General features: G+C 43.0%; 2 protein-coding genes across 11 annotated transcripts in view; one reads left to right on the top strand and one right to left on the bottom strand.

The window, feature by feature from the left end:
* LOC117641870 (heat shock cognate 71 kDa protein-like) overlaps positions 1 to 9035 on the bottom strand; it is a 12351-nt gene extending 3316 nt beyond the window's left edge. The window contains exons 1-5 of one of the 3 annotated variants that reach the window (XM_034379616.1): positions 8902 to 9035; positions 4649 to 4863; positions 3014 to 3162; positions 1818 to 1947; positions 332 to 570 (exon numbers count right to left, since the gene is read on the bottom strand). In XM_034379616.1, coding sequence (XP_034235507.1) covers positions 332 to 570; positions 1818 to 1947; positions 3014 to 3162; positions 4649 to 4853 — 723 coding nt within the window. In that variant the 5' untranslated portion in view covers positions 4854 to 4863; positions 8902 to 9035. Of the gene's footprint in view, positions 1 to 331; positions 571 to 1817; positions 1948 to 3013; positions 3163 to 4648; positions 4864 to 8733; positions 8855 to 8901 lie in introns of those variants that run through there. The other 2 variants (XM_034379618.1, XM_034379617.1) reach the window with 2 other exon arrangements.
* On the top strand, positions 8947 to 24894 carry LOC117641869 (heat shock 70 kDa protein II-like). Of its 8 annotated transcripts, none has more exons than XM_034379611.1 (9): positions 8947 to 9078; positions 16475 to 16613; positions 17966 to 18178; positions 18846 to 18994; positions 20324 to 20453; positions 20998 to 21242; positions 22840 to 23103; positions 23478 to 23822; positions 24418 to 24894. In XM_034379611.1, exons 2-9 carry the CDS (start codon positions 16601 to 16603, stop codon positions 24727 to 24729), a joined length of 1671 nt encoding a protein of 556 aa, XP_034235502.1. In that variant the 5' UTR covers positions 8947 to 9078; positions 16475 to 16600; the 3' UTR covers positions 24730 to 24894. The 8 variants fall into 8 exon arrangements, with proteins under 8 accessions (XP_034235502.1, XP_034235504.1, XP_034235500.1 ...); XM_034379613.1 differs by having other exon boundaries at positions 8958 to 9078; positions 16484 to 16613; XM_034379609.1 differs by lacking the exon at positions 8947 to 9078 and adding an exon at positions 9205 to 9335.

The raw sequence follows: 24894 nt of genomic DNA, 5'->3' as shown, positions 1-24894 counted from the left end.
GTGAAAATCATGCAAGTAAGTCGATACAATTCGATGCATGTAACACAAGAGGTCCTGAGTCAGTGCTCCAAAAGCAGCAGGCAGGCCTCCTTCAATCCAAAAAACACTATACCTGGTATAGTCTATACCTCACGACTATCAGTTGAAACGACTGTTCGGAAAAGCTGAGAACAATGCGCAGAAATGTTTCCGAAAAATACAGAACACCAAATTACATATCATTATTTGCATTGTCTGACCTATTGTAACTTGAAAAGAAATAAATCACCCACTGAGAAGCAATGGGATAGCCAGATGAGGCTCATTGTGTCATTATTAAAGAGTAACTTACTTCAATGACGAAGTCCAGCAGGATGGAGTCAAAATCTTGCCCTCCTAAGTGGGTATCTCCTCCGTGAGCCAAGATTTGGAAATTATCACCCCGTATAATGAGAACACTAACATCAAAAGTTCCGCCACCAAGGTCAAATATCAATACTGTTGAGTTCTTTCCTTTGCCAAATCCGAAAGCCATGGCAGCTGCTGTAGGCTCAGGCAAGATGGCTATCACATCTAGCCCAGCCAGCTGGCCTGTAACAAACACGCAAACAAAGAAAAGGGTAAGATAATCATCATAAGGAAAGCAAAATTGACGCGTAGTTGAATGCTTCATTCAAGCATTTAACTTCTCAAGGTAGAGAAGAAACTGTCCTTTGCATTTAGATAGGCGCGAGCACTGTGAGACCAAACGTGGAGAACTCCACATTTGAAATGCGGAGGAGTGGAATTTTCAGTCTCCACACATGGAAGTGCAGAGTTTGCAGTCGCCACACTTCAAACTCGTCCACGAGAACACCATGCGAAGAGACGGGGGCTCCGTGGGCTACTCCACACTTGAAGTGTGGACACTGCAAACTCTGCACTTCCAAGTGTGGAGACTCAGTCCACACCAGGAAGTGTGGAGTTGCACTGTAAATGTCTTACGTTGAAAGGCTGCACCAACATATTGTGGTGGAGATTTAATCCATAATACCAACGAAATACGTCAAAATATCTACTAAACAGCTGCAGGGCAGCAGGGGCGCGGGCGAACGGCTCAGTGGAATTTGGATTGTGTTTTTTCCATTCGCGTCGCAATGATACAGTGAATTCTCAATAGAATGTTACGAAGTCAGCTACACCACCATAATATGGACATTTTCACCATAATATGGGTAATCTTCACTGTACAATATTTAGAGTGTGTCCACGTTTGGTTTCACGGTGATGAGCGAAAAGAAGAACTACGCTTGAAGTCGAGCGTAAAAACCAACACGCTTGAGGAAAGGCGTCGAAGAACGGTTCCGTTCTGCCAGAGCGGTGAGGAAGGAACGCACTCAAGCGCCTGCGAAGACGAGGGTAGGCAACGCGCCCAACAAACGTGTCTCGCGGGCTGGCCTATCACGCACTTCGCAGGCGCTATAGTGCAAACATCCATGCCCACGCACTAAACTTTAAAGAACTACCGTATTTTAATGTGTTCACACTAAATGTCACGGGACTTATTTTGTCCCATGAAAAATGCAAATCTCAGAATATCCAATTTTGTGTACGCCAGGCGGGGCAAATTGTCTCGTAAAAGTAAAATTTGCAGCAGGCGTCGGACAAAATGTGTCGCCAGACGGGAACAAAATTGTATCAACGTTGGATGTGCTTAAAATTGCATAAATCGTAAATCGTCGGACAAAAAAAGTCCCATGACATTTGTCCCGCCCGGCGGACACAAAATTGTATCACCGCCGAATGTGCTTGAAATTGCATCAAATAACAGTCCGATGACATTTAGTGTGTAAAGGTACCTGCAGCAATGGTGGCTTGTTTCTGCGAGTCGTTGAAGTAGGCCGGAACTGTGACAACCGCTTTCGTGATGGTGGTTTCCAGGCTGTCTTCCGCCGTCACTTTCATGCCCTCCAAAACTTTGGCCGACACCTGTAAAGCGCAGGGATATGGTCAATAAAAGAGGAAATCAACACACAAACATGGGACTTCTTTAGTGCCACGGATGATGTAATTTAAAACATATCCGATAGTGTACAATTCAGCGTACGGCAGGCGGGGCAAATTGTCGAACGAAAGTACAATGTGCTCTAGGCGTTGAACAAAATGGGTCGCCAACTGGGAGCAAAATTGTACCCCCGTCCCCATCGGGTGTGCCTAAAATTGCTGAACTCGTGGGACAAAAAATAGCCCACGACATTTAGTGTGAACTGTACGGAATTGATTAGAAATCTTTTTAGTGTGAACCTTAACTCCGCGAAAATTTGAACAAAGAGGGACACAAGCAAGCAGGTTTTTTCACGTTCTTCCTTCAGTATCGTACCTTCGCTGCCTCTAATAAGTCCTCAGAAGACTAAACAAACACACTAAATGTCATGAAAAATCTTTTGTCCCACGAGTTATGTAATTTTAAGCACATCCAACGATGATACAATTTTGTTCCCGCCTGGTGACACATATTAGATCTCGTCTCAGGAACGTGACATCACGTTGAAATGAATGTGACAAAAGTCACATTCCTTTGAGCATTGTGTCACGTTAGTTTGAACGTGAATGAGCCATAAATTAGCTTATTCACGTTGAAACGAACGTGACACAATGCTCAATGTAGAGCATTTAACAGTGTAAAGTGTACTCACAAACACTCCAAAAGTAAGGGGAAATGACTCCAGCCAAATTTGTACACCGAAATTCATCAAACTTGTAGAATTCACTGAAATTCATAAAAATTTATCGAAATTCGATTGAAATTCATCGAAATCTGACTGAAATTCATCGAATTTCGACTGAAATTCGTTGGATTTGTACACCGAAATTCACAGTGATTTTCTTGTGTCCAAAAGTCGCCTAGTGAAGAATATGATGGTGCAGCTGACTTTACAACATGACTTAACGAATTTCGTTTGCATTTAACGTAAAAAATATTCACCATAATATGGTGGTGCAGCCTTGGACCGTGAGACATTTAGAGTGTAGGTTTTCAGTGTGCTTCACTTACCTCTTCGGCCGTCACCATCTGCGGCAGGCCGTCCTTCACAATCTCGTACTTGGGAGTGCCGCCGTCGTTGACCACCGTGAACGGCCAGCCTTCCAAGTCCTTCTGGACCTCGGGGTCATCGAACCGCCGGCCGAGCAGGCGCTTCGAATCTGTGCCGGACAAAAGGCAAATTTTTATTCAATAAAATCGAGGGCAAGCAACTATAATTTTGATGATTTTCCTTGAAATAACGTTGTAATAACGGAGAAGTAACGCGAAATAACGTGACATAACGCGAAATACCCTTGAAAAAACAATGAAATAACGTGAATTTGAAATAACGGTGTACAAATTTTGACGAAGTTGTTTGCACCTCGTATAAAATAGACAAAATTGTTTGTAGTAAGTAATAAAATCTTCTTGACGCTATTGCTGCACAAAATCTTTCATAAGCCAAATACAAAACCTCAATACGAGGAAGAATATGTGTAAAGTGCGTTCACACCCACAAGCAGGCACTAATTAATAAAATTGTAAGCGGACACGGTTCGTTTTCTGGAAAGTGCTCTGACATATGCCTGCCTTGCCTTGGTTAAAGTCAAAGGAAACACTTCTTCCGCGAGGAAGATAGACGCACGCTAAATGTTTTCTAAACATGACGGCTCTAAATTTTGATAGTGCTATTTACGCACTGAGTATGTAAGAGAAGAGACTGCAGTATATTAAAAGAACACGAGACTTTTCGTATCACTTGAACGTTATTAAGAATAACATACACTGATCTGAGCAGATTGAAATGCTAGTTTCAGCTGGTTCATTGTTCGATGAGAAGATGGGGAGGGAGGTCACGGAAAATACTTTCGGAAAGAATGAGGCGCGTTGAGGCGGGGAGCGTAAGCATAGATGCGGAAAAGAAATTTTCTGTCGCACATAAACGTAGGGAAAAACGGAACCGAAGCAGCCCGAGCCCACGGTTCCCTCGTTTTCGAAATGTGCCGCACGTTTCTTAGGCTGCCCACAGTTTAAAAAAAAGACGCACTTTCCAGACAAAAACGGTTCGGCTCATCCATTATTTCCGGTGTACAGAGATCCGTGACCAAGAACCCCGCTTCCAATCAGAGCCCATTTCACAAAAACGCCATCATGGCTGCACACTAAATCTTGGTAACTTTTTTTTTCAAAGGACCACCAGAATTTTAGTGTGTGAGTTACGGCAAATAGTTTGTACGGAGGGGGGAACAGCTTCCCACATTCGTTGCACAAAATTCGACCACATTCCACATTCAGGTGGCAAAAACGCCTGTAAGAAGGCAACATGTCTGGCAAAAACGCCAGAAATCTTGCACATTCACACTATCATTTTACACAAAAATATGAAGTGGGTCACCCCTCAGTCTGTACCATCTTTGACACCACAATACTTCCCAAGAGGGGGGGGGATAACTCTAGCCAAATTTGTGCACCAAAATTCATCAAACATGTAAAATTCATTAAAATTCATCGTAATTTGACTGAAATTCATTAAAGTTCATCGTAATTCGACTGAAATGCATCGAAATTCGACTGAAACTCATTGGATTTGTACACCGAAATTCACAGTGATTTCCTCTTTGATACTTCTATTCCTGTCGGGTTTTCCAGAGCCAGCCGACTTACCGAACAGGGTGTTCTTGTTGGCCAGCTCCTTGGCCGCCTCGCCGACGTACTCCTCGGTGTCGGTGAAGGCCACGTAGCTGGGGGTGGTCCTCTTGCCGGCGTCGTTCTGGATGATCTCCACCTTGCGCTTGCGGTACACGCCCACCACACTGTACGTGGTGCCCAGGTCGATGCCCACAGCGGGGGCGGGGTCGGCGGTCGCCATCACCAACTACCTGCGCAGTCGGTGCAATTTTACAGAAGGTTTGCAATAACTAGGAAAAGCTACCGCTTCAGGCTGAGCCTAAGGGCTCCTACGTTCACATATTTGTAATTTATTTTTCAAATTTTCCTCTATGTCGTAAGTGACAATTTTTAAGCATTTGTTTAATTTATTAAGGATGTTTTCTGGATTTTTAACAGTGCTGTCATTTTACTATGACGTCGCACCGTATCCAGGTTGAAAAAATCTATTGTGTTCCGGAAAGTGGGTCTGTGACGATCATTGATGTCTTTGACGCTAGGTGGGCTCGGCTGGAACAGGAATCAGCCCAGTGGGTAGGCAACCCATCATGCCTCGTGAAGCGTGCGGCGATACCCCGTGCCGCTAGGATTTTAGCTCTGTACATTTATTTATTTTATGACCCTCTACTGCAAAGGCCACCTAACATCTCTAGATTAAGGATACTGTCAAGTGAAACTAGAATGTCCTAAAAGTATTTGTCACAGAAAGTTCATTTTGAGGTCAAAACTCAACCACTACTAGGTGAATTTACTTCTGAAGTTGGGAGCCCCAACTCCTATTAGTTTCTGAGTTATGGATGTTTACGTTAACTTTTAGTCGTTTCTCCCAAATTCTCCTCATGACAAATGATTTGCTACCCAGTCTTCAGATTCGGACAAGTATATCTATTATTGCACTGGAAAAAGATAGCGTGGGCAAATTTGAAAATATCAGTCTGGAAGAGGCTGTAAAAGCTATTTCACCAGGCCCATTTTTATCTTTCTTCAAATTTGAGAGATTTTGTCTTATTTAGGTCTTGGAATTTTGAAGAAAACTAAGTGACATATTGAAAAAAGGGCAACGCTATCTTTTTCCTAGGCAAAGAAGAATACAATTGCTAGAATCTGGGGACTGGGTAGCTAATCCTTTGTCGTGAGGAGAATTTGAGAGAAACGACTGAAAGTTACCGTAAACATCCATAACTCGAAACTAAAATGAAGTGGGGCCCTGCTCTTAGTGCATGAGTTTATGCAATAGAAAGGAACTTTTATCCATAAATTAAGACATTTGACACAAAATAAAAATTAAATAGTTACTTTTTTCACTTTACAATAACCTTAACAGAACTTCTTTGATTGCATATAAGTCAATAACTACAGATGTCATGATTATGTTTTCATCAGTTTCACATTACAAATAAAAGCTAAGGAATGTCATTGGTTGCATTTAAAGGTATCAAGTTCTCTATCAGAAAGATTGTAGCTGTTTGTTCTTTTTCTAGTTGCCTTTGTGCAACCCACACAACTGCGCACCAACAGTTTATGTGTAATTTTAAGAACAAGTGGCAAAGGCCACCTAACACATAACATCCCCCTAGGCAGGCAGAACGCCTACCCCAACAGAACGCCTTTGCCCACAGAACGCCTTTAAGCGCTCACAATTTACATCCACCAACAAGAGAAAGTGGCAAGGGCCATATATTCCCCTGAAGATTCTCCTTGTCTCTTTTATATTTTGGATGACCGCAGAGAATAAGGTCTTTAATTTCGTTTGATCTATCGCTTCGCATCATAAACTTTTGTGAAGTGAATATTAGTCTACAAGAAAAACACAAGGCACTGTGATACATGTGCCAGTGTTAGATGTTTGATAAAACGCATGATAATAAATTTCAATCGTTTTACAGAAACTACTTTGAATGTATAACCAATCAAATTTGGAAAAATATTATTCCATCATTAAGATTATGAACGGTGAGATGTGTCAATAGAATGCAGGTTTCATGTACTCATTTCCTTCGATTCCACGTTACGATTATGGTGAACGAACAATCATTAGTACATTTAAAGTGTCAAGTTATCTGAAAGAATGTTATTCGAATTCTGCTTTCTGCTCGAACGACTCTGCGCTTCACTATTGGCAGGATCATGCTATTGACAGTTCAGCTAGTGCGCTCTCGCCTTCACCATTTCGCGCCCGTCGTCTTCTCATTTTCACATAAAGAGTTCAATTTCACGGAAATTAGCGTCAACGTAATCTTTGAACCTTCCTCTTTCCATAAATATACAATTTGTGCCACTTTCGGCGTTCTAACATGCTCAAAGATGCGAGTAAACGACGGCCCGACGATCGTTTTCGCCTTCTCTCGCCTTCGCCATTTCACGCCCGTCGTCTTCTCATTTTCACATAAAGAGTTCAATTTCACAGAAATTAGCGTCAATGTAATCTTTGAACCTTCCTCTTTCCATAAATATACAATTTGTGCCACTTTCGGCGTTCTAACATGCTCAAAGATGCGAGTAAACGACGGCCCGACGATCGTTTTCGCCTTCTCTCGCCTTCGCCATTTCACCTCCGTCGTCTTCTCATTTTCACATAAAGAGTTCAATTTCACAGAAATTAGCGTCAATGTAATCTTTGAACCTTCCTCTTTCCATAAATATACAATTTGTGCCACTTTCGGCGTTCTAACATGCTCAAAGATGCGAGTAAACGACGGCCCGACGATCGTTTTCGCCTTCTCTCGCCTTCGCCATTTCACGCCCGTCGTCTTCTCATTTTCACATTAAGAGTTTATTTTCGTCCAAATTGGCGTCAATGTAATCTTTGAACTTTCCCCTTTCCATGCATATACATTTTATGCTACTTTCGTGGTTTTAACACGCCTAAAGATCGAAAGTAAACTTGACAACCGGCTGGGTCCCGCCAAGTCCCGGCATCTCCACTGGGCTCTGGGCTGTGGGCTGAATGCAGGGCTTCGCCCAGTTAACGTATAAGATAAAGATAAAGATAAAGTTTGGCTCAGCCAAAAATATTACAATCCTGCAATACTTCTCACACAAAATGCAATCAAAAATTTAAAAAGTTGCTGTAAAACAACTACAAACGACTCTTTCGTTGCCAAAAAAATTAAGCGGTAGTTAAGCATAACTGAAATATTGCACTCCAGAATCCAATTAACTCGAATAAATTTTAGGAGCGCAAACATGGTTTTAATACATACAAAACCTTGCAGAACAGGTACCGCAAAATGAATGACAGTGCATAGGGTTCCTAAACCGGAAGCAAGTAGACGCCATGTTGGCCGGAAACTAACCTCTCTTCGGATCTGAAACTATAGCCGAGCTGTACAAATGTTGCTCGCGAAACACATATGCACTGCAAGTAAGTATCAAACGACTGTTAATGTTCAAGTGTGGCCGATACGTTTGACTATCGTCTCTTTCCCATGTCTAGTTTTGATCTACTTCCGCCACATGGCGTCTGTGTGCTTCCGGTTCAGGATCTACGAAAATACCCTATGGAAGCGCCATAGCAGGAAATCATTTGACGCGTTTGTTTCGAGACATCGTTTGGCTGCCACGTTTGTTTGAATGCGTCTCACTGGTGACAATGATACGAAATGAGCGTAACGCTAGTTCAAAGGGCATCACAAACTTATCACGTTGATTCGTATTCATTCGTTTTCAACGATTCATTCATTCATATGACGTTACATTCTTAGAAAAACATGGAAAACGCAGATTCAGGCCTAAATTATGAGAAGTAGCACAGATTGGAACAAGGGGTCCCCCACTAACAATCGGTGTACGCTAGGAGGAGAACCAGAAAAGCGTGAAAGTTGGCAAAAGGTGGGGCAAAATCATACAGAATCCCAGACAATAAAAGACTATCACTATGTGCACAGCGAAATTCGGAGTGAGGGAAACGTTAGTGAGGTGGCGACCACTCGAGAAATCCTGTGTCCTCTTCACCTGCAATCCCTTAAAATCCGAAAAGTCTTTCCCCAAACAAAGCAAAGTAGCTAAGTTTCGGCCTCAAACTGGGTAAAATCTTCCGACATCCATGAGTCACCGAAGGCGATTTCCTTCTGCGATCGCACCTTGGATTGGAGGATGAAGCCAAGAAACGCGTCCGCTCGTGTCGACTATCGTTTCCGGTGGAGTCCCTCTTCTTCGCTCCTTACCTAAACCCTAGACTATTTTCGATCCTGAGTGAACAAAGAGACCAGTCGAGTGGTTGCCTCCAGTTTTTTCTTCCGCGCACTCACCGAATCGACTGGCAGGAAATTCGCAGGCACTCTCCTTCTCCGTCAGGCCGGCAAACGGAACGAGAACGCAGCTGGACGGCCTGGCTGCTCCTTGGCGGCTTCGACTGCTCCACGCTCCCAGCGTAGTCGTTGACGTTGACACCACGAGGCAGCCGTCGTCGCTCTATGCGAGGCACTGTAAGACCACGCGGCACACGCCCTCACGCTGTGACAGCAGCAGACGACTCACTGCACGTCCAGTCACAGTGCTTCCCGCTCGCTGGCCGGCTAGGCGAGACGTCGTCTGGTGACGTATATACGCAAGGGGAATACAGGCCGGGCGGCGGCCGGGCGGTACACGGCCACTGCGACAGGCTAGTTCGCACGCAGCCGGCCAGGCCTGTGCCTTCCGACGGAGGATCGGCTGTCTCAGAGAAATAAAACGAAAAGATAAGGTTCGCGATCGCCGCTCCCGGCGTAACGTAAGTAGCTTCGGCGGGCCTGAAGGCACTCTGTAGACGGTGACTCCACACACTAAACTTCTTACGGATACATCCTATCTGTATTACGGACATTTTTGTGCAATTGCAATTACGGATAGATTTTGCTTGTAATACGGATGAAATCATCCGTATTACAAAGAGTTTTACGTCCGTACCATACGGATATTTTCGTCTGTATGTTACGGACACGAAAACCTTTGTATTACGGATAAAATCATCCGTATTACAAGCAAAATCTATCCGTAATTGCAATTGCACAAAAATGTCCGTAATACAGATAGGATGTATCCGTAAGAAGTTTACTGTGCACCGCGGGACGGGGAATAGTGTTTGCGACTGCGGCTCCAGGCGTTATTCCTACTGCTTTGGTGCAGCGAATGACTTTCGGAACTTTCGTAACGGACTTCACGTTTAGCTGAATCGCAGCTGTGTCGCGGCCGAGTTATATGACCAAGTGAATGTCGTTTAAGGGGGGAGACTCGTCATTCTACGTCAAAAAATCAGATTTGCGTTTTTGATTTTTTTGAATTCTTTGTGTCAAACCCTTGAAATTGGTGGCTGGCTGATTTTGAATTTCAAAACCGTTTGGCCATAGGGTGACATTTTGTAATTATTTTTCCACAGGATAGGTTAGACCGTTCGAACTTTGAAGCCATTTTACTCAATTGCAATATTTTGGGTCCTGCGCGCACGATTTGAGCCAGACCGTTGATTGTTTCGACTCAATCATTTTTCCTATGTTTTGCCTCTATAAGGCCGTCACTCTGAACTAGGATATCTTCAATCGGACCAGTAGAAGTGCCCAATAAAAATGATCGAAATGTCTAAATTTAAAGGCTTTTTTTTATACACTTAAAAATGTAAATTTCAGGCACTTAGGAACCAGGTATTTCAATCATTCTAGTTCAATCTAGAGTGCCAGGAGTCTTCTTGAGGGAGCAACAAAGACATTTGATCCAGGAAGCGGAAGAAGGGGGTAAGTCGAGTTGAGTCCGTGCACTTTTGCAAGGCCTAAACCTTGCAGGTGGAAGAACAGGTGGGGAATGTCATCTAAAAATAGATGCAAGAGGATGGGATGTGTCTCACCACACTTATTTTTGGACCAAATTTTCGCTCATGTTTACTTGATAGGCTGATAAGAGGTCACTGAATCAACTCGACTTAACCCCTTCTTCCGCTTCGTGGATCATTTATGATATGATGCCGCATTCTCTAAAAATCATGCGCGCAGTGAATTTTTGGCGCAATTTTAGCGGTTTAGTAGAAAGATCACAGATTCTAGGTCATAGGGCCTAGAGACAAACTTTTTTTTTCAAAATCAAGATTAAAGAACCAGCTTTTTATTGGAAAACCCCACTAACCTTCAAATCTATTGGAAACATTTTTTATTTAAGCCTGAAATTTGTTAAAATTTTTGTGTTAAAGACGAGTCTCCCCCCTTAACGTTACTCTGGTTCGGACCCCGTCCCCACGGTAAAAACGGTTCCTGGTTATCCCAGGAACTCCGTGGAAATCGCCCACTGGACAGTACAACAAAAGTACAACAAAAACTGCACTCAAGACTCCTTACGGACACCATGTATCCGCAATACGGACGGTTTTGTGCAAGCGTAATTACGGATGGATTTTGGTTGTACGGATGATTTTATCCGTAATACAAAGGTTTTCGTGTCCGTAACATACAGACGAAAATATCTGTACTATACGGACGTTAAACTCTTTGTAATACGGATGATTTCATCCGTATTACAAGCAAAATCTATCCGTAATTGCGATAGCACAAAAATGTCCGTAATACAGATAGGATGTATCCGTAAGAAGTTTAGTGTGTGTACAATAAAAGCACATCAGGGATTGTAGAAAGTACAACGAGAATTGTACAAACCACAACGAGCCCTGAGCCCTGGACTGCACAGCACTCGTCATGCCGGTCCCATTGTACTTTGTACAACAGTTGTTGTATTTGAAAAGTACATTAAATTCCTGATAAAAAATTTGCCAGAAATTTGTGTCCTTTTGTTGTGGTTGTTTCCTGCAGTGCCTATGCCTTCACCATTGGCCTCCTGGGAAAACCAGGTTTCGTTTTTACCGTGCATGTACCGCCGTGTTACGCAGGACAGATACCCTTTTCCCATGTAAGTAGCGTTATGTGCTGGATCGCTGGATCCTTCCAAGTATTCGAGCCAGAGAGCAGTATCTTACTTGATAACCTTGAAGGTAGGGCTGAACTGGATCTTGTCACGCCGAGAGTCGTCTAGCGGAGCAGGGAGTAGATATCTCTATTTTATGCACGTTTGGCTCGAGGGTTCGCGTATGAATAAAGGAACGACGGTTTTGTTACCTTAGAGACCCGAAATATGTCTCAATATTTTCCCTTCTCTGAGTACGGTACAGGCCGCTCATAGTTGGCACCACCACAGTGCACAGCTCCAGACCCGTTTCAAAGAAAATCCGAAAAACTCATGAAGATCCTGGCTAATATGACTGAGGGTGAAGGTCAAATTTATTTATACACACATTATTTAATAGGTCCGTAACATACAACCAACTACCCGTCCTGCTCTGACGACGCTGCTGTCTATAAAGTCAATATGAAGCATCGCTTTGAAACCAGAAGAAAACGACGCCACATTAAATGTTAATGTAGAATTTTGTACGTGTAACTTGCACGATTTTGAGCATACGTGGAATTTGCATATTGTGCGGATAGATGCGTAAATTTACACACACTCTCAATCTTCTATAGACTTTTTATTCTATATTATGAAAAATTTTTTCTGTGGCTTAGTGATTTTAGAGCGTAACTATAATATAGTAAAAAATCACGGTATTTTGCTGAAAAAAATCTCTGTGAGCTGCAGATAATTTCATGAAGGAAAATACAGTATTACAGACAAATATTTACTACAGCAATAGTAATTTAATATCATCAGTGGACAGATACGAGAAAAAATGTCAATGACAACAGAATATATTGTCTGTGCATACAGTAAAACTATTCTACAACAACAGTGAAAATTCTTTGTGATGCACAAAAAAGTTAGTCTGTAAGTCTACAGAAAAATATTTTGGAATTGTTTGGGAACTTCGATAGTGCTAAAATGGGTTCAATAACTTCTTTATTTCCCATCCAAACCTATGTCATGCCTTGACATTTTTTGTTCGCCTTGTCAATACAAATCAATTTCTGCAAATAAATGCCCCTTTGGGCCACTTAAATTCACTCATTAATCTTTTACCGTGGTACACGCAGTATAATTTCACTATAAGTACCACATTACTTTTCCCATAATCTACAGTAAAAAATACTATATTCATGAAAAATGTTTACTGCATTCACACAGTTATTTTTCTCTGTGGGTTTTTACTGTGCTTTACAGAAGATAAAGTGAATAAAAGGTTTTCAGTTAGTTTGCTGTATATTTTTACTACGGCTAATCGTAAATTTCACTGTGACTACAGTAAATTTCTTTTTACTATAGACATATTGGAAAAAAAAACCATAGAGATTAGGGTGGATCATAAATTCTGACCCCCCAATTTTATTGGCGAAATGGAGTCTTGGGGATAGTAGAAGACCGTTAACGAGTTGGTTTCGATCGGGAAAAAATTTGAACATATTAGTGGGGGGGCCCAAAGTTGGGTCTGAAGCTCCAAAATAGAGGTTTTTGGGTGATTTCTTAGGAACTAAATGAGATATCAAAACGGCTGGGGTCTCAAAAGTTGCGGAATTTTATTCTCTTTCGATTGACACTACTGTCAGCTTCGTAAGACAACTCTTTGATGGAGCAACATTGCGATTTATCGGCCCAAAAATGTTCAAAAGTCCCGAAAATGTCATATAACTTTTTTCCCGTTGCTGGTAACCGACTTCCGGATATACCGTTCGATTTCTTGTAAAAAAATAATCAAAAAAGGTCAATACATTTTGTAAGCTCCGACTTGTAATTAAAAATTTCTGGGTCATTTAATGTAGAAAAATACAAAAATTTGAATTGTTTTGAAGCTATGCACAAGATATAAGCATGCCAGAGTAACGGCTGGGGTCTCAAAAGATGCGGAATTTTATAAGCTTTCGTTTGAGCCCAGAACGAGCCCTGTAGGACAACTCCTTCTATAGGAAACATGTGAAAAACTGCCAGAAAAAGCGTCGAAATTTCAGTCCCCGATGAGTTTGCTGGGAGCAGTGCTCTTTTTCAAGTTCTTTTTCATGCAGTTTTTCACATGTTTCCTATAGAAGGAGTTGTCCTACAGGGCTCGTTCTGGGCTCAAACGAAAGCTTATAAAATTCCGCATCTTTTGAGACCCCAGCCGTTACTCTGGCATGCTTATATCTTGTGCATAGCTTCAAAACAATTCAAATTTTTGTATTTTTCTACATTAAATGACCCAGAAATTTTTAATTACAAGTCGGAGCTTACAAAATGTATTGACCTTTTTTGATTATTTTTTTTACAAGGAATCGAATGGTATATCCGGAAGTCAGTTACCAGCAACGGGAAAAAAGTTATATGACATTTTCGGGACTTTTGAACATTTTTGGGCCGATAAATCGCAATGTTGCTCCATCAAAGAGTTGTCTTACGAAGCTGACAGTAGTGTCAATCGAAAGAGAATAAAATTCCGCAACTTTTGAGACCCCAGCCGTTTTGATATCTCATTTAGTTCCCGAGAAATCACCCAAAAACCTCTATTTTGGAGCTTCAGACCCAACTTTGGGCCCCCCCACTAATATGTTCAAATTTTTTCCCGATCGAAACCAACTCGTTAACGGTCTTCTACTATCCCCAAGACTCCATTTCGCCAATAAAATTAGGGGGTCAGAATTTATGATCCACCCTAATAGAGATGCTGAGAGTGCACATTTGATCACAAGCTCAAATTTATTCAAAACATTACACAGGTTTAAAATCGTGCAACACCGCGTTCAAAATTGTACATTAACATCTACCGCGGTCATTTTAAAATATTCAAAGAACACTCTCAAAATTTTTTTTGTAAAATGACAACAAAACCTCTGCAAATTTTCTATCACAAACCCTTTGTATTTTCAAATTACAACCACGTCGTATTTTTACAAGAAGTTTTGTAATTTAACGACATAAGGAAGACAGTTTTCTGGATCCATGAAGTCCTTTGCAGAATACAAAAGTAATCATCATTTGAAGAAAAAAGTCATTATATTACAACTAAACTGGTAAAATCGGGGAAGTTTCTTTTTTTTTTCTGGCCTCAGTAGAATATGACAAGAGTCATTATTTGAAGAAAAGTATCGTTTTTTAATTTTACGACAAAATGTGTAAAATCAATAAGATTTTTTGGTTGTAAAAATATGACACTTCCCTTCACCTTCTTCTGCAATGGTTATACTTCGATTTCCCTGACAGATTTGAACCCACAACTTTACTCTTTCGGTGCACGGTCTCTACCACTGAGCTACCAAGACACACGCTAGCTGGGGAGCCAGCTACCTAATGACTTTACTGTTCTTTAAACAAGTAAACGTTAGCAACTTAGTTCATCCAATTTCTTTTCATAAATTTACAACAAGGGTCATAAAATGTAACAACGATAAATTTAATCCAATTTTTTGAAGTAAATTAACACAAAGTATTGTAGTTGGAGATTTACGATAAAGTTTATCCAAAACTGTATCCTGAATTTACAACCAGTGATGTACTTGGAGCCTTACAATAAAGTTCATCCAAAAATATATCTTGAATGAACATCCCGTGTAATACCTCATCCAGATTTTGTTCATAAATTTACAACAATCGTTGTGTTTTGCGTTTTACAAATAGTTCATCCAGATTTTGTTCATAAATTTACAACAATCGTTGTGTTTTGCGTTTCACACATCACTGGTACTTTGACAAAGTGACGAAAGTCCACAATCTCATATTTTTCAGGAGAGTCAAAACAAGTCTAAAATTTGAGCTGCAAAATAGAGTTTTGGGATTTGATGGTTGGGTTTAACACCATAGAATCCTGAAGGCATGAGTGTTCTTTAGGTTCAAGAGCCATTGCAATCGGCAGCTTAGTTCCCGAGATAGTGGACATTCGCCATTTCTCAGCGTACGAACATGAGGTCAAAACGACGAAAGTCCAACCGTACTTTGACAAAACGACGAAAGTCCAACCGTACTTTGATAAAACGACGAAAGTCCATACGTAATTTGACAATATGGCGAAAGTCCACCTTTCCTGCTAACACAAATTAAATGAAACTTTTCAACTCTGGCATGTTTTATGTTCATGCCGTCACTGAACTCATGAATAATTATCTTAATTGGAAAGCAATAGTTAACTACGACCGGTTTTTGCAGTTGGGACTTTCGTCATATTGTCAAAGTACGGTTGGACTTTCGTCGTTTTGTCAAAGAACGGCTGGACTTTCGTCATTTTGTCAACGTACGGTTGGACTTTCGTCATTTTGTCAAAGTACAGTTGGACTTTCGTCATTTTGAAGTATTTTCCTACGCTGAATCTATTAGAGATATCGACATATGCTTTTCACCAGTCGACAGAAAATCAAAAGTTCTAGAACGCAGCCAAAAATCTCATTTTATCAAAATTTTGGACTTTCGTCACTCTGTCAAAGTATCAGTGACATAGTTCCTCCAGATTTTGTTCATAAATTTACAACAATCGTTGTGTTTTGCGTTTTACAAATAGTTCATCCAGAATTTTTTTCATAAAATTACAACGATTGTTGTGATTTGCGTTTTACAAATAGTTCATCCAGATTTTGTTCATAAATTTACAACAATCGTTGTGTTTTGCGCTTTACAAATAGTTCATCCACATTTTTTTTCATAAAATTACAACGATTGTTGTGTTTTGCGTTTTACAAATAGTTCATCCAGATTTTTTTCATAAATTTACAACAATTGTCGTGTTTTGCGTTTTACAAAGTGTTCATCAAAATTTTTCTCATCATTTTACAAGAATTTCTTAGAGTGAAACGCTTTTTAATTATTAGGCAGAATCCTCTGCAATACGAAGCACATTCTACGATGCTTTCATTTTCTTCATAATTACGAAACAGATGCCTTGATTCTTGCATTTGATGAAACGGAAAATCTTGTTAGGATTACCAGGTTGTCCGGAGCTCGCTCAGCGAACCAGCGCAGCCTCCGCGTGGCATCTGTCGGAGTCGATCCAATTAGCGTGACTGAGTTGACTGGCCTCCCGCACTCTCTGGTCCTGGATCGAAAATGGCGGGTAAAGGTGAGTGATTCTCTCACGATAGTAACACGAATAACAAGAGGCACTACACTACAAACTGTCTACTTAGTACACACTTACAAATGCATGCTTGCAAGTACACACAAACACATACTTGGCCAAGTGCAATGTTAATACGCTTAGGCCTATTGATGCGCTCAAACGTCAATACGTTATTAAATTATTAACTAAAAACTCAGTTCGAGGTTGAAGGTATACGATGAAAAGGTTCAGTAGGATCTTAGGAGTGCAGTTCTTGCTGTTTGTGAAACGATGCTTATGTAATGAAGTGCACATCGCGTGCAGAACAGCTCTGCACATCTTCACGCTTGAACTGGAGTTAACTTTATAGTTGTAAAAAAAATATCTTAATTGCTTTGGGAGAACTTGATAGGAAAACAACTGCCTCCTATACCCGCCAAACTAGAAACCTCCAATATTTCTATTTCTAATGAGTTCCTGGTGGCTAAAGCAAAGTAAGAATATCTTTTTTGATTAATGGGGTTTTAAAACGCACCCTTTAGGATTTTTCAATTTCGTTTTGAACAATAGCTTTTCGTTTTGTATTTTGAACACACTAAATTACCATGTAGTTATTTTGCGCACAAGCCATACACGAAACTGTGCGTGCATGCGTCTCAAAATGCACGAATTTCATGAGACAAAACGAATGTTTTCGTGCGGAGTTGCGCACAAATTCGTGCATTTTGAAACGCATGCACAGTTAGTTTCGTGCCTACACACTAAACTTCTTACGGATACATCCTATCTGTATTACGGACATTTTTGTGCAATTGCAATTACGGATAGATTTTGCTTGTAATACGGATGAAATCATCCGTATTACAAAGAGTTTTACGTCCGTACCATACGGATATTTTCGTCTGTATGTTACGGACACGAAAACCTTTGTATTACGGATAAAATCATCCGTATTACAAGCAAAATCTATCCGTAATTGCAATTGCACAAAAATGTCCGTAATACAGATAGGATGTATCCGTAAGAAGTTTACTGTGTACACTGAGAAAGAAACAGTCTTGATCAATACCCAATTTTGGGCGAGGTATACTTTATCTCCCAAATTTGGGCGAGGAAAGCTTCCTCGCCCAAATTTGGGCGAGGAAAGCTTCCTCGCCCAAAATTGGGCGAGGAAGGGAGTATCAGCTACCTATGGCTCCGCATGGTATTAAGACCCAAATTTGGGTGAGGAAACCTTCCTCGCCAAAATTTGGGCGAGGAAAACATTCCTCACCCAAATTTGGGCAATAAAGAATTCCTCACCCAAAATTTTAGTCATGATCATGACTCGTTCATTCTCAGTGTAGCTTACGCTTCGTTGTCTGTTGGTGCAGGAGTGACTTCGCAGCCGCTGCCCGCCGGGCCTCCAGTGGGCATCGACCTGGGGACCACGTTCTCCGTGGTGGCGGTGTGCCGCAAGGGCAAGGTGGAGGTGCTGGCCAACGACAGCGGCAGCCGCACCACCCCCAGCGTGGTGGGCTTCATGGGCGGCGAGTCCTTCGTCGGGGAGGCCGCCAAGGACCTGCCGGCCTCGAGCCAGGTCTACGGTACGCACCCTCCTTATTCTCTCTTTTTCTTCCAATCTTTGGGACTAAATTGCATTGTGCTTTCGCGGTCGAGCAACCAAACTGTCCCTCAAATTTAAATCCGATTGGTGCTAATATGTATGTAATGTGAACAAATATACAAATCAATGAAAAAAGAAGTACAATTTTATGCAATGACTATGAATGTCACACAGATTTGAAACCTTCCATCGCCACGTTAAAAGTTGTACGTGAACAATTACACTAGAAATCCATAGGTCAGACTTCTCGCCACTCCAGAGGCGAGACTTAAAAGTCTCGCCAAGTTTTGGTCAGATCTAAATGTCTCGAAAAATTTGGTCAGACCAAAAAGTCTTGCCACAAAGCGGTCAGATACAAAAGTCTCGCCATTTCGTGGTGAGACTTTTGTGTCTGACCGATTTGTGGTGAGACTTTTTTGTCTAACGAAATTTTGGCGAGACTTTCAGGCCGGACCAGGCGAGACTTTAATGCCATATTTGGGCGCGAAGTCTTTCCATCCAATTTGCATTGTAGCGTGTTCAAAGAAAAGCCTTCATGATTCGAAGAAAAACTACCGTCGTGTTATGCTTGCGCCATTTCCTTCGCACAATGTAAAATTTCTTTGTGAGACATTTAGAGTGTGCCTTCCGATGTGTTGCCTTGTCAGACGCCAAGCGGCTCATCGGCCGTCCCTGGAAGGACGACAATGTGCAGGCCGACCGGAAGCTGTGGCCCTTCGACTTGGTGGAGGAGAACGGGGCCCCGATCATCTCGGTCAACATGGACGGGAAGAGCGAGATCTTCGCGCCGGAAGAGGTGAGGTTTGTTCTTCAGTTCTTGCGAAGAATCTGACCTTTTCGGAAACGCGAGAAGCGCGATCGTTTTCCAAACCGCTTGTTTTGCGAACACTGTAAAAAATTCCGTACTTTTGTACGGAAATGATACAGAAAAATATAGTACGGAAGTACGGAGAAAAGTACGGAACGTTCCGTACTTGCTCCATAGGAACCCATGTAAATGGGTACGGAAAAAAGGTACGGAACGTTCCGTAGTTGGCAAGTACGGACGGTCCAGGCAAATTATTGACCAGACATGTTCCGTACTTTTTCCGTACTTTTTTCTGACAGTGAATCATGTGTTTGTAAGTTGCGAAGTGCTGTGCACTGGTGCTTGCGCCCTTCCCAAGGGCATAAGAAGAGTATTTATGCCCTTAAAAGAGTATAAAAGAGCATAAAAAGTGTATCTATGCCCATAAGAGCGTAATTTTTATGCCTTTCTTTCACCAATGCGGTCCTGTGAACAAAAGTTCAGTTCAATCGAGCCAAACGCTTCTTTTAAAAGCGTCACATTACACTGCTAGAAAAAACCCAACAAACCTAAAAAATTCCTAGCAATTTTTTTACGAAACAAAAAATTTACTTCCGAAGCGCAACAACTGTTTGTTGTTCAATGGAACCAGCTTGACAAGTGCAGTCCAGGCCTCGTTGTACTTTCTAAAATTCTCGTCGTGCTTTCCACGATCCTCGTTGTACTTTTCTTTCTGAGTTCTCCTTGTACTTTTCACAATTTTTCTCGCAGTGTACTTGACTCTTAATGCTACGTAAATCGTCGAAGAAAATGGACACTCTATTCTTGATTTTTGTTGAATGACACACTCTTAAAACTATGCAAAGAACGCTTTTCGTATTTCAAAGAAAACGGAGGCTTCGCATCCTACTACGGATATGACGAAAATTGGTTTTGTTCCTAATAGAAAGGAAAAATCCTTCACAGGCTGCGAAGAAATTCTTCGTAGGCTACACTCCTAGCGAATTCTTTCGTATGCAGCGAAGCCTGGTTTCTTTGTGGCTTCAAGGAACGCTCTTTGTCGGAATTTATCTGTGCTCAGCGAATGATCGATTCACTGTGAAATACTTAAGGGACTATTTCTCAGAAGCCGCTTAATAATCCCAGGGCATTGCTGTTGCCGTGTTGCCCTCTCTCTTTCTCGATGACATCTCGTATATTGTTTTGCACGATTTATCACGAGCTCATCTATTGATTGCATAAGCAGTTTTGCACCTGGGAATTAACCATCAGCCACCCTCCTTCTTCCTTTGGTTTGGTTCCTGTCCTCGGCTGATCCACAGTGATGGTCTGTTGCAGATCTCGGCCATGGTGCTGAAGGACCTCAAGAAGACGGCCGAGGACGCCCTGGGCCAGACGGTGACGAAGGCAGTCATCACCGTGCCGGCCTACTTCAACGAGCGCCAGCGCCAGGCCACCAAGGCAGCCGGTGAGCAGGCGTTGCCAATTCCAGCCGAGTGTGCAGTTTGCGAGGTCGTTTCTTGGTCATTTTGGGCATATGGGGAAAAGAGGGGGGGGGGGGTCGAAATGGACTCCCGGCCGACAACACACTCAAACGAATATGGCCAAGAACCCTTCTCACAGGAGTTCCGGACTCAATTTGTGTAAGACTGATCAAAAAGTTTTCGGCAAGGAATTGGGCCTGAAGTTGATTCTGACACAGTTGCGTCATTTCTCAAGTCATTCATGACACCGAGATTGGGGAAGGAGGTAGCCAAGGTTGAGTTTGATTTTGGCTGTAAACAAGCGCACAATGTATCTTGGTAGGTCCCGGCGAGCATCATGGGATAAGAACTGCGCGATCTACGGAAAATTCTATTCACCTCAGTACCTTCTTGCTGGTTAAGTTTACGGCAGACTCAAAACATATTTACTGTGCACTCTTATAAGCCTACGAAGCATTTGCTTTAAAACCACAAAGAAAATGAAGGCACGATACGAGTCACGTTCTATTGACTTCTTTCGTCGTGCAGGCGCCATCGCGGGCCTGGAGGTGGTGGGCATGATCAACGAGCCCACGGCGGCCGCCATCGCGTACGGCCTGGACAACGAATCGTCCACCAAGAAGACGGTGTTCATCTACGACCTGGGCGGCGGCACGTTCGACGTGTCGGTCATGGTCATCCAGGACAGCGAGTTCAGAGTCGTGGCGTCGGGCGGGGACACGCACCTCGGCGGCCAGGACTTCGACACGCGGCTGCTGAACCACTGCGTCGAGGTACACTGAAAACCCAAACGTGGTCTAGACCGCACCAACTGGTGTGGTCAAATGGATGCCATTTTGATCACACCAGTTGGTGTGGTCTAGACCGCACCAAACTTGGCCAAACGTGGTCTAGACCACCAACTGATGTCAAAATGGCACCCATCTGACCACACCAGTGGTGCGGTCTGGACAACGTTTGGTTTTGCAGTGTAGGTCATGTTGTACTGCAATACCTGAGTTTGACTGCAGTCTGGAGACCGGATCCTATCGGATAGGTCTATCCTAATCATAAACTTCGTCTTTGGAACTGGGCGGTGCGAGGGGTCGTCAACTCCTATCGAGCGTGTACGAAGTAATACAGTAATATATGGTAATATACGTCCTATATTACCGTTTTTGGCTGATTTTTCATACTACCTAGGCTAAGTAGTCTATTCGGTAATATTTATGAATTTTTAGCGGTAATATAAGAGTAATATAAAAGTAATATACAGCCTGTGTACGAAGTAATATGCAAGCTGACGACCCCTCGGGGCGGTTGCTTCTATTGGAATATCTAGAAATGAGAACAGCTAAGTCACGAGACCTGTAATTTGTCGGTGATTCCTGACGGGACTGCTGAAGACAGTCTTTCGATCTGGAAAGGAAGTTCGTGTGGTAAGGAGCCCACGCACTACATGTTATAAATGTTAAAAAGCTTAGTATTATGACTGCGCAGCGAAGATGGTTACCTAAGGTGAAGAGTTCTACCCTTGCTGCGCAGTCATAAAACTAAGCTTTTTGTTAGTATTACGAAGAAAAAGCTCAGTAGGATATTGGGAGTGCAATCGCGCACTCAGCTATTCGCACATGCCGAGGGGTGACCCAAGATCTAGTGTCAATGAATGAGGGAATGTGTTGGAATAATGTGTAAGATTTCTGCTGTATTTGTCACACTTGTTGCCTACGTGCAGGCGTTTTCCCCTTGAGATTGTGGGAATGTGTTCAAATTTTGTACAATGAATGTGGGTACACTCTAAATGCAGGGTGTCTAGCCCAGAAACTGGGCGCCCGCCCCACTTTTTAGGGTGCCAAATGTCGCCCAGTTCCTGGGCACCTTTGTCGCCTAGTCTCGGGGTGGACAATTAATCATACAGTAACCGGCCCTCTCCCATGATGGAGCTTACTCAGGTGTCTAGTTCCTGGGCACCTTTGGCACCTTGGTCGCTGCTGAGCCATGGTTGAAGGCAGGTTCGTTAATGGTTTGTCCACCCCAAGACTAGGCGACAAAGGTGCCCAGGAACTGGGCGACATTTGGCACCCTAAAAAGTGGGGCGGGCGACAGTGTACACACTAAATTCTTATGGACTTTTTTATGCATAGTTATGCATGCACAGATACGTCCATATGTTATGTATAAAATTATGCATCACTGTGTACATTTTATGCAGGAAGGTGCATAAAATGTACACAATGATGCATAATTTTATTCATACCTTATGGACGTTTCTGCGCATGCATAACTATGCATAAATTATGCGTCATTATGCATTTAAAAAGTCCATAAGAATTTAGTGTGTAGTTGTTCTCCCCTCGGCACATGCCATAATCTGGCCTCACCCCCTTTAAGCTGTGCTTGCAGGAGATCCGCACCCAGCACGGCATCGACCTGTGGGCCTTGAAGGACCAGCAAAGCCTGCAGGAGGTGCGCAGGGCGTGCGAGCTGGCCAAGCGGAAGCTGTCGAGTGTCCACGAGGCGCCGCTCTCGGTGTTCCTGGCGCGCCACCAGCGCGGGTACGCCACCAAGATCAGCCGGGCGCGCTTCGAAGACCTCTGCGCCGACCTGTTCCGGAAGACGATCGAAGTGGCCACTGAGGTGCTGGCCGACTCAGAGGTGGGTTCGCGCACTCTATTGTAGATGTACGGAGAACATCCATGTTCCGTACATGATACATGATAGTCCGGCAGACTGTCTCAACATTGAGAATCCAAACGCTATGTACTCATAGCGTTTGGATTCTCAATGTTGTCAATTGGTGCAATGCAAAAGCATTGCACATGAAGTGCAATGCCTCCCAATTCCTACGCGTTAGCATAGGACATTTTCGGGACGCATTGCACGTATGGTGCGATATCTCAGCTGCATTGCACCATACGTGCTATACTCATATCGTTTGGAATCTCAGTAAAGCCGTTTCCGAAACAAAATTTCAAAAATGAAAATTTTGGAGTAAGCGCGCCCTGATTTTGACTGAGTCTTTTCTTCAGGTTCCCCGCGCCGACATCGACGAGGTGGTGCTGGTGGGCGGCTCGACGCGCATCCCCAAGGTGCGCGCCTTGCTGGCAGCCTTCTTCGGCGGCAAGGAGCTGCGCCACTCCGTCAACCCGGACGAGGCGGTGGCGAGCGGCGCGGCGGTGCGGGCCGCGGTCCTCACCGGCGACACGCAGGCCAACAAGCTTGTCAAGCTCAAGGACGTGACTCCCCTGTCGCTGGGCACTGACGAAATTGGAGGAAGGTTCAGCGTCATCATCCCCAAGAATAGCCCCTTGCCTTGCAAGAATACGAGGTATTACGTCACTGTTGAAGACAATCAGTCGACAATTACCAGTGAGGTGGGTCGTGAGTCTTGATATCGTGCACTGCACGGTAAAAACGGTACCGGGTTTTCCCAGGAAGCCTATGGCAGAGACATAGGCGATTTCCAGGGAGTTCCTGGGAAAACCAGGAACCGTTTTTACCGTGTGGTGACTCAAAGGCATTAAAATTACGCCCTACGGTGTAAATTAGCACCAATATATTGTGGTGAAGATTTTGTCCCTGATACAAATGAAATTCGTCTAAATATCTATAAAGTACATTGAATTCTCGAAGGTATCTTATATCACTGTTAAAAAAATTTTGAATGTTTTAAATTTTAAAAGTAAACACTTAAAGAGCACCACCATAATACAGATAATTTCGCCATTATATAGACAATTTTCACTATACAACTCTGGGGGACCCTGAGGCATTGACTGTCTCTCACGCCCTTTAAGGGCGTCGTTTTATTCCTTTTATTGATAGAAGTTAAGTGTGTTATTACCCTCTGTTTTCAAGCGTTATCAGTTTGCAGACAGTTGGTGTAAATGATCACAAGCTAAGCAGTCAGTATCTTTGGACAGAATTCATCAGTTTGGTAACGATCCTAATCGTGCCTTTCTTGCACAGGTGTTCCAAGGTGAACGCCCGCTGTTCAAGGACAATCACAGTCTGAACAAGGAGGTCACAGTTGCTGTGCCCGTCAAACCGGAAGGCCAGGCAGGAGTGAACCTCACCTTCGAGATCAACGTGGACGGCCTGCTGACGGTGACCTGCGTGGAGCCCACCACAGGGCGCTCACAGGAGGTGCAGATTACGCAGAAGGAGGCCCACTTGCGCGACGCGGACATCCGGGCCGAGAAGGCCAAGCGCTACCAGCGCGAGGACGACGACGCACTGCGGGAGGTGCAGGAGCGGTTGCGGGCGCAGAGGTTCTTCTGATCAGTCCTCGACGCTCATGCATGTAATATTTATTAAGGGTTTGATTGTGAAACCCGTAGTTCCTCTGATACATTTTGTAGAGTTTTACAAGCAGTTTCCTGGCTTACGACAATTCTTATCGTTCGAATCAAAGTATTAAATCAAAATTGTGTTTCTGAAACACAA

Source organism: Thrips palmi, unplaced genomic scaffold (genome assembly GCF_012932325.1).
Source record: "Thrips palmi isolate BJ-2018 unplaced genomic scaffold, TpBJ-2018v1 HiC_scaffold_15, whole genome shotgun sequence".
NCBI classification, from domain to species: domain Eukaryota; kingdom Metazoa; phylum Arthropoda; class Insecta; order Thysanoptera; family Thripidae; genus Thrips; species Thrips palmi.
The sequence above is the reverse complement of the archived record's forward strand: the minus strand, read 5'-3'. Positions and strand labels throughout refer to the sequence as shown.